Raw genomic sequence first — 10,206 nt, 5'->3', positions numbered from 1 at the left:
CCTGGGGTGGAGGAGTCCAGAACTAGAGAGCATAGGTTTAGGGTGAGAGGGAAAAGATATGAAAGAGATCTAAGGGGCAACCTTTTCACGCAGAGGGTGGTGTGTGTATGGAATGAGCTGCCAGAGGAAGTGGTGGAGGCTGGTAACATTTAAAAGGCATTTGGATGGGTATATGAATAGGAAGGGTTTGGAGGGATATGGGCCGGGTGCTGGCAGGTGGGACTAGATTGGGTTGGGATTTCAGGTCGGCATGGACAGGTTGGGCAGATGGATCTGTTTCCATGCTGTACATCTCTATGACCCTATGTATGAAGGTGGATAAGTCTCCTGGTCCTGACCAGATATATCCAAGAACACTGTCAGAGGCCAGAGAGGCATTGCAGCATCCCTGGGTGTTATTTTTGCATCATCATTGCCTTGGGTGAGGTCCCAGAAGACTGGATGGTAGCGAATGTTGTGCCCTTATTCAAGAAAGGCTGCAAACAAAAACCTGGGAACTATAAACCAGCAAGTTTAACATCAGTGGTAGGTAGGTCAATTGAGAAGATTTTGAGAGATAGGATATAAATGCATTTGGAAAGATAGGGTTTGATGAGGAATAGTCAGCATGCCTTACAAATTTGTTAGAGTTCTTTGATGAAGTGACCAGGAAGGTTGATTAAGGCAGGGCGGTAGACATCATCTATCTGAATTTCAGTAAGGCCATTGATATGGTATGACATGGCAGTCTGCTCTGGAAGATCTTGGATAACTGGAGCTCTCTCTGGGGAAGGCGGGACCTCTACAAACGCTTGAGGACTCATCCACTGAGGTAGTTTGGGCTGAGGTTAGAAACAGGAAAAGAGAGGTCACCCTATTGGGGGTTTTCTATAGGCGTCTGAATAGTTCCAGAGATGTAGAGAAAAGGATAGCAAAGATGATTCTCGATGGGAGCGAGAGTAACATGGTAGTTGTTATGGGGGACTTTAACTTCCCCAATATTGACTGGGAATACTTTGGTTAAAGTAGTTTAGATGGGTCAGTTTTTGTTCAGTGTGTGTCGGAGTGTTTTCTGGCACAGTATGTAGACAGGGCAACAAGGAGCAATGCCAAATTGGATTTGGTACTAGGGAATCAACCCGGCCAGGTGTTAGGTTTGGAGGTAGGTGAGCATTTTGGTGATAGTGACCATAATTCGGTTATGATTACAATAGCAATGGGCGGGAATAGGTATATACCGCAGGGAAAGAGTTATAACTGGGGTAAAGGCAATTATGATGTGATTAGGCAAGATTTAGGATGCATAGGATGGGGAAGGAAACTGCGGGGGATGGACACACTTGAAATGTGGAACTTATTCAAGGAACAGCTGCTGTGGTCCCTCGATAAGTATATACCTATCAGGCAGGGAGTAGTTGTTGAGCGAGGGAACCATGGTTTACTAAAGAATTTGAAGATCTTGTTAAGAGGAAGAAGAAGGCTTTTGTGAGGATGAGGCGTGAAGGCTCAGTTAGGGAGCTTGAGAGTTATATGTTAGCCAGAAAAGATCTAAAGGGAAGGCTAAGAAGAACCAGGAGGGAACATGAGAATCTGTTAACGGATAGGATCAAGGAAAACCCGAAGGCCTTCTATTGGTATATCAGGAATAAAAGAATGACTCGAGTAAGATTAAGGCCAATCAAAAACAGTAATGGGAAGTTGTATGTGGAATCTGAGGACATAGGGGAAGCGCTTAATAAATACTTTTCCTCAGGATTCCCATTGGAAAAGGGCAATGTTAGTGAGAATACGGAGATACAGGCTACAAGATTAGATGGGATTGAAGCTGACAAAGAGGAGGTTTCAGCAATTTTGGAAGATTTGAAAATAAGACTCTGGGATTCTCTGGGAAGCCAGGGAGGAGATCGCGGAGTCTTTGGCCTCAATCTTTATGTCATCATTGTCAATAGGAGTAGTGCCAGAAGACTGGAGGATAGCAAATGCACTTCCCTTGTTTAAGAAGGGGAGTCGGGACAACCCTGGTAATTATGGGCCAGTGAGCCTTACTTCAGTTGTGGGTAAGATGTTGGAAAAGATTGTAAGAGATAGGATTTATGATCATCTGGAAAGGAATAATTTGATTAGGGAAGGTCAACACGGTTTTGTGAAGGGAGGCCGTGCCTCACCAACATTATTGAGTTCTTCAAGAAGGTGACAAAACGGGTGGATGAGGGTAAAGCAGTTGATATGGTTCAGATGGACTTCAGTAAAGTATTTGATAAGTTCCACATGGTAGGCTATTACACAAAATAAGAAGTTTCGGGATTTAGTGGTTTGGATCAGAAATTGGCTAGCTGAAAGAAGACAGAGGGTAGTGGTTGATGGGAAATGTTCATCCTGGAGCTCAGTTACCAGTGCTATGCCACAAAGATTTGTTTTGGGGCCACTACCGTTTGTCATTTTTATAAATGATCTGGATGTGGGCGTAGAAGGATGGTTAGTAAATTTGCAGACGACACTAAGGGAGACAGAGTTGTGGATAGTGCCGAAGGATGTTGCAGGTTAAAGAGAAGGATGTTGTAGATAAGTTGAAGAGCTGAGCTGAGAAGTGGCAAATGAATTTAATACAGAAAAATTTGAGGTAGTTCACTTCGGAAGAAGTAACAGGAATGCAGAGTACGGGGCTAATGGTCAAATTCTTGGCAGTGTGGATGAACAAAGAGATCTCGGTGTCGATATGCATAAATCCCTGAACGTTGCCACTCAGGTTAATAGGGTTGTTAAGAAGGCATATGGTGTGATGGTGTTTATCGGTAGGGGGATTGAGTTTCGGAGCCATGAGGTCATGTTTCAGATTTACAAGACGACTGGTAAGGCTGCATCTGGAGTATTGTGTACAGTTCTGGTCACTGCATTATAGGAAGGATGTGGAAGCTTTGGAAAGGGTTCAGAGGAGATTTACAAGGATGTTGCCTGGTATGGAAGGAAGGTCTTACGAGGAAAGGCTGAGGGCCTTGAGGCTGTTTTCATTGAAGAGAAGAATGTTGAGAGGTGACTTAATCAAGTCATATAGATAATCAGAGGGTTAGGCAGGATGGACAGTGAGAGCCTTTTTTCTCGGATGGTGATGGCTAACACGAGGGGACATAGCTTTAAATTGAGGGGTGATAGATTTAGGACAGATACCGGGGTAGTTTCTTTACTCAGAGAGTAGGAGGGGCATGGAACGACCCGCCTGCAACAGTAGACTCACTGACATTAAGGGCATTTAAATGGGCATTTGATAAACATATGGATAATAATGGAATGGTTTAGGTTAGATGGGCAACAGATTAATTTCACAGGTCGGTGTAACATTGAGGGCCAAAGGGCCTGCACTGCACAGTAACGTTCTATGTTCTATGTTAATTTACACTGAATCCAGAGGGAGCTGGCAAATTGGATGCACAATTTGATAGGACATTTTCTTTAGAGCATTGGAGACTGAGGGAGGATCTTATAGAAGTGTATAAGATCATAAGAGACATGGAGAGGGTGACTGCACTCAGTCTTTTTCCCAGGGTCGGGGAATCAAGGACTAGAGGGCATCAGTTTAGGGTTAGAGGGGAAAGAATAAAAGGAAACCTGAGGGGAAACCTTTTACACAGAGGGTGGTACGCATATGGAATGAGCTGCCAGTGAAAGTGGTTGAGGTGGGGACATTAACAACATTTCAAAGGCGTTTGGACAAAAACATGGATAGGAAAAGTTTAGAAGGATATGGGCCAGGTGCAGGGAAATGGATGGACATTTTGGTTGGGATGGACTGGGTTTGTCTCCATGCTGTAGGACTCTATGACTCTCTGAGATGTTCCCCTAGTAGGAGAGACTAGGACCCGAAGGCAGAGCCTCAGAGTAAAGGGATGACCCTTCAGTACTAAGATGAAAAGGAATGTCTTCACCCAGAAGGTGGTGAATCTGTGAAACTCATTGCCACAGAGGACTGTGGAGGCCAAATCATTGAGTGTATTTAAGACAGAGATAGATAGGTTCCTGATCAGGTAGGTAAAAACAATGACTGCAGATGCTGGAAACCAGATTCTGGATTAGTGGTGCTGGAAGAGCACAGCAGTTCAGGCAGCATCCGAGGAGCAGCGAAATCAAAAATATGGAACACTTCACGAATTTGCGTGTCATGTTCCTTGGATGCTGCCTGAACTGCTATGCTCTTCCAGCACCACTAATCCAGAATCAGGTTTCTGATCAGTAAGAGAATCAAGAGATAAGGGGAGAAGGCAGGAGAATGGGGTTGAGAAAGATATCAGCATGATTGAATGATGGAACAGATCTGATGGGCTAAATGGCCTAATTCTGATCCAATACCTCATGGTCTGACCGACAGGGGAATCAAGTCTTATCTGCACAGGATGTGAATGCAGAATTGAAAATGCAATGAGATCAGCCAGGAACTTATTGAATGGTGCAGCAGATTTGAGGGGCTGAATGGCTCTCTCCTTCTTATGGAATGCCCTGCTTGGAAATGTGAGGGAGGCTCAAGCATCCAAGAGCGCATTGGATGGTGATTTGGATAGAAATGGTGTGTGAGGAGATGAGGAAAAGACAGGATATTGGCACCAGGGGATAGAAGACACCGATAGGCTGAATGGCTTCCTTCAGGGCCGTAACAATTCTGTGGTCATGCTCCGATTTCATTGATGTGCAACAAGCACTTGCATAAACAGCACACAACAAGAAGGATCTTGCATACGCTCAATCCCTAACCCAACCAAGCTCCTTCCCCACACGCCAGCCACCCTGTGCTAATATGGTTTGCAGCCAGCAGGTGGTGGTATTGCTCCACTCTATCTTCTGGTCCACTATGAGAGAGGAGGGGTCGGGGGCAGTGAATGGCTTTTCCAAACAATCTCACGTCTGCCAGTGAATATGACATTACTGGTCCTGTCAGTAAATTGTCCTTTTGATTTCCTTAAGATTCACTGGAGCCTGGGAACTGGGGAATTGTCGCAGCAAAAAGAGGCCAATTCTTTTGGCCTGACGTTGAGGCTGAGAAATTTATTGTGAATGTTCAGAATTCTCTGCCGAAGAGGTCTGTGTGTGCACCATCTTTGAAGGCAGCTATATCTGTGATGGACAGATTTTTAACCGAGGGATATCAGACGTGGTGGTATCATAGAATCCCAATTGCATGGAACTGGCCATTCAGCCCTTCCAGTTCAAGCAAACCCTGCGAAGAGTATCCCACCCAGACCCAACTCCCTACCCTATAACCCTGCGTTTCCCGTAGCTAAGCCCCCTAGCCTGCAGATTCCTTGAACACTATAGACAATTTCCCATGGTCAATCCATCCCAACCTGCACATCTTTGGAATGTGGTAGGAGAGCGGAGCACCCGGGAGGAAGTCCACACAGACACAGGGAGAACATGCAAACTGTACACAGACAGTCACCCGAGGTTGGAGTCGAACCCATGTCCCTGACGCTGTGAGGCCACAGTGCTAGCCAGTGAGCCATCCCTTAAATTGTATTCAGTTGTGGCCTATGAGCACTGTCGCAGGCTACTGTTTAATGTCCATCTCTAATTGTCTTTCAGGAGGTAATAGCAGTGGGTATTCTTATAAATGGTCAGACAGACTCAACCTTAAGGAGCACAACAATGTACAGGGCACTGAATAGTTCAATAAACACTCCATTGCTAAAATAGGCCCCCTCTGAGCTAAAAGGAGGGACTCTGTATGTGCAGAGCTCAGTGCTGTGGGGCTGCTTGGTATCTGACAAAAATGCCTCTTAAAATAAATGGTGTGACCTTTCCGCTTACCTCCATCAATCGGGAATGAAGGCATCGTTCAGTTGGCAGGATGTAGCGACAGAGGCTGGAAACTCACTCCTGGCTGTCAGGATGGTGGGTAGGGGATCCACGTGGGTGATATATGTTTCTTTTCAGTCAGTCCATTGCAGCAGACGGAGGTCTGAACGCTGCTCAGAGTCTGCTGGAAGGAGGAAGGACACTGATCAGCTTTGTATGACAACATCTCCACTCGCTGCAGACAAAAGACCTCAATTCCAGCCACAGCGGACAGGCCGTTTGTTCATCAATCCACAACCACTGCTGAAGGAGTGAGCGCCCTGCCCATGCTGTCCCTAAATTGTGATCATACATCACATTCTGTCACAAGGACCTCTGAGACAGCCTCAGCGAACGCAGCAAGTAAACAGCGATTGACAGCATTCTGAAACCGCCTTTCCATTCCCCCCCCCCCTCCATAATGCCACATTTCAACTGGAAGCAAACAAGGACGGTTCAGGCAGCAAGTTATCTCCACAACAGTGTCACTCAAAGAAAGATGCACACAAAGCGCCAAGCCATCTCAGCTGTTCTCATCTTGCAATAAGTCAAGGGAACCTCCAGCGGCCATGACACCATCGCACAGGGAAAGCAGCCAATCACACTTAAGCATTCCCGCTGACAGCACGGCAGAAGGAAAAGCAAAAACAGAGGTTGCTGGAAAAGCTCAGCAGGTCTGGCAGCATCTGTGAAGAGGAAGGGTCACTGGACCTGAAATGTTAACTCAGATTTCTCTCCACAGATGCTGCCAGACCTGCTGAGCTTTTCCAGCAATCTCTGTTTGTTTCTGATTTACAGCATCGACAAAGCTTATCTGCAAAGCAAATTCAAAGTTTATCCCTTTGAATTTTCACATCCTTTTTCAGAGAACAAAATCAATGATATAAATCCTACAGTGTAGAAGCAGACTATTCAGCCCAACAAGTTCACACTGACCCTCCCACCGCACCCTAGACTTCCCATGGCTAATCCACCTAACCTACATACTATGGACAAATTAGCACAGTCAATCCATCTAACCTGCACACTATGGGTAATTGAGCATGGCTAATCCACCTAACCTGCACACTATGGTCTATGGGAGGAAACCAGAGCACCCAGAAATAGGGAGAATGTGCAAACTCCACACAGACAGTCACCCAAGGCTGGAATTGAGCCCAGGCCCCTACCACTGTAAGACAGCAGTACTAACCACTGAGCCACCACACTGCTCTAATTAAATTGAGATCGAAGCTAAAACAACATTAAAAAGTTTTAAAATGTTATGCTGAAAAATGTGATTTTTTAAAAATCATACCAGAGAAATTTGTTGCTTCACAAAAATCAAATTAGTTTTAGATTGCTGAGGTGGTAATGTTAATGTTAATTTATAATTTATCATTTTATCACATTTTAAAAAGATTTTTACAGTGAGACTAACTGTGTAAAAATGAGAGTCTCATTGTAAGAACTGGGGATGCCTCGACGGTGCTCATTTTACAGCAATATCAAATCACTGATAGAAACTTGTGAAAGCCCATGTTACCCTGTCTCCTGTGCAGAATCCCCGAGTTACTGTCACTTGGACACAAGTAACGATGGTGGTGAACATTGCCAATTCCACCAGCATTCCTGCAAAGTCTGAGCCGAAGAAAAGCAGCCGCACCAACTCACTCACCAGAACACTCCTGAACCATCTTTCACCTTCTACCAACTAGAAGCATCTTTGGTCAGTGCTGAATGTGCAGAGGTAGGTAAAATTCAAAATAATGTCCCAACACTCGTTCCCACCTCAACCATTCACCACGTCCCCCCCCATCTCAACCCCCAACCTCACCGCCACCTCCTTGCCCCTTCAATCATAAATGCTTGTCTAATGAAATTTTAGGGATGTACATTTTGCAGATTCTGGTCGCCACATTACCAAAAGGATGTGGATGCTTTGGAGAAGGTGCAGAGGAGGTTCACCAGGATGTTGCCTTGTATGGAGGGTGCTAGCTATGAAGACAGTTGAGCAGATTATAATTAGTTTCATTAGAAAGATGAAGGTTGAGGGAGGACCTGATTGAGGTCTACAAAATCACAAGTTCAAGGTGAAAGGGAAAATGTTTAAGGGAGCTAAACGTGGAAGGTTCTTTATGCAGAGGGTGGTGGGTGCCTGGAATGCATTGCCAATCGAGGTGGTAAAGGTGGGGATGATAGCATCATTTAAGATGTATTTAGACAGATACATGAATGGGCAGGGAGCAGAGGGATCCTTAGAAAATAGGCGACAGGTTTGGATAGAGGGTCTGGATTGGCACAGGCTTGGAGGGCCGAAGGGCCTGTTCCTGTGCTGTGAATTTTTTTTGTCCTTTGTTCTTTGTTCTTGAATGGATATAAATTCTTCCAAACATTTGTGTATATCACAAACAACAGTGGTCCCATCACGGATCCCTATGGAACACCACTGGTCACTGGTCTCCATTTTGAGAAACTCTCTTCCACTATTACTCTCTGTCTCCTGTTGCCCAGCCAGTTCTCTATCCATCTCCCTAGTACAACCTGTACCACATGCAACTTCACTTTCTCCATCACGCTACCATGGGCAACCTTCTCTTCTAAACAGAGCTGGATGCATATTAGAAAGTGATGAATTTAGAGGGCTATGGAGATAGGGCTGGAGAATGGGACTGGCTGGGTAGCTCTTTCTGGAGCAAGTCCAGACACGATGAGTTGAAAGGCCTCCTTCTGTATTGTATATTCTATAATTATATGATTCTAGGTTTCAACATGTTACAAACAAAACATTTGGCATGCTTGCCCCCACTCCAGTTACAGGCTGCGCCCCCACTCCCAGCTCCACACCTAACCCCCAGGTCCTAGCTCCCAACCCTGCCAAGTTTTCACCATCCTCCCAGACCTCCCCCACACTGAGGACAAGTGATCAGTCCTCAGCAAAGGCCTCACCTTCGTCCCCCTCTGCCCACGCATCAATAAATTTAATACACGTTGTGACATCGAATACTTCTTCCGCCGCCCCCGCCTCGGAGCTTACTTTTACGATTAGGACTCGGGCCCACCTTCCGAGGACCCCTTCGCCCACCTCCAACCCACTCCATCCACTTGGACATCCCGCGCTGGCCTATTACCCGCCCTCGACCTCTTCATTTCCAACTGCCGCCGGGATATTAACCGCCTCCAACTGTCTACCCCCCCTCCCCTACTCGAACCTCTCACCCTCACAACACACAGCCCTCCACTCCCTCTGCTCCAATGCCGACCTCACCATCAAGCCAGCGAATAAAGGGGGCGGTAGCAGTTTGGCGCACTGACCTCTACACCGCTGAAGCCAGAACCTCATCACCTCAGGAGATCTCCCATCCACAGCTTCCAACCTCATAGTCCGGGAACCCCGCACTGCCCGGTTCTACCTCCTTCCCAAGATCCACAAGCCTGACCACCCTGGCCGACCCATTGTCTCAGCATGCTCCTGCCCCACTGAACTCATCTCTACCTACCTCGACACTGTCCTATCCCCCCTAGTCCAAGACCTCACCACATATGTTCGAGACACCACCCACGCCCTCCACCTCCTCCAAGACTTCCGTTTCCCCGGCCTCCAACGCCTCATCTTCACCATGAACGTCCAGTCCCTCTACACCTCCATCCACCATGACCAGGGCCTCCAAGCCCTTGTTTCTTCCTCTCCCGATGTCCCTAACAGTACCTTTCCACTGACACTCTCATTCGTTTGGCTGAACTAGTCCTCACCCTTAACAATTTCTCCTTCGAATCCTCCCACTTACTCCAGAAAAAAGGCGTAGCCATGGGCACCCGTATTGGCCCCAGCTGTGCCTGTCTCTTTGTTGGCTACGTAGAGCAGTTCATCTTCCGTAATTACACCGGCACCACTCCCCACCTCTTCCTCCGCTACATTGATGACTGCATTGGTGCCACCTCGTGCTCCCGCGAGGAGGTTGAGCAGTTCACCAACTTCATCAACACATTCCACCCTGACCTTAAATTCACCTGGGCCATCTCTGACACCTCCCTCCTCTTCCTGGATCTTTCCATCTCCATCAATGACAACCAACTTGACACTGACATTTTTTACAAACCCACTGACTCCCACAGCTACCTGGATTACACCTCTCCCCACACTACCTCCTGCAAAAATGCCACCCTGTATTCCCAATTCCTCCGCCTCCGTCGTATCTGCTCCCAGGAGGAGCAGTTCCACCACACAACACACCAGATGGCCTCCTTCTTTGAGACCGCAATTTCCCCTCCCAAGTGGTTGAAGATGCCCTCCAACACATCCCGCACTTCTGCCCTCAGACCCCACCCCTCCAACCGTAACAAGGACAGAATGCCCCTGGTGCTCACCTTCCACCCTACCAATCTTCGCATAAACCAAATCATCCGCCAACATTTCTGCCACCTCCA

The 10,206-nt window shown here is 46.8% G+C and overlaps 1 protein-coding gene across 8 annotated transcripts in view; it reads right to left on the bottom strand.

Moving 5' to 3' along the window:
* Nucleotides 1–10,206, bottom strand: part of ttll7 (tubulin tyrosine ligase-like family, member 7) — a 307,243-nt gene that overhangs the window by 200,939 nt on the left and 96,098 nt on the right. For 6 of the 8 annotated variants that reach the window (XM_043698632.1, XM_043698627.1, XM_043698635.1 and 3 more), the window contains one exon: nucleotides 5,773–5,941. In XM_043698632.1, the coding sequence (XP_043554567.1) occupies nucleotides 5,773–5,797 (25 nt within the window). In that variant the 5' untranslated portion in view covers nucleotides 5,798–5,941. Of the gene's footprint in view, nucleotides 1–5,772; nucleotides 5,945–10,206 lie in introns of all 8 variants that reach the window. The other 2 variants (XM_043698631.1, XM_043698634.1) reach the window with 1 other exon arrangement.

Source organism: Chiloscyllium plagiosum, chromosome 11, assembly GCF_004010195.1.
Source record: "Chiloscyllium plagiosum isolate BGI_BamShark_2017 chromosome 11, ASM401019v2, whole genome shotgun sequence".
Classification (NCBI taxonomy): domain Eukaryota; kingdom Metazoa; phylum Chordata; class Chondrichthyes; order Orectolobiformes; family Hemiscylliidae; genus Chiloscyllium; species Chiloscyllium plagiosum.
Note: the sequence above shows the minus strand (reverse complement) of the source record. Positions and strands in the feature narration are given on the sequence as shown.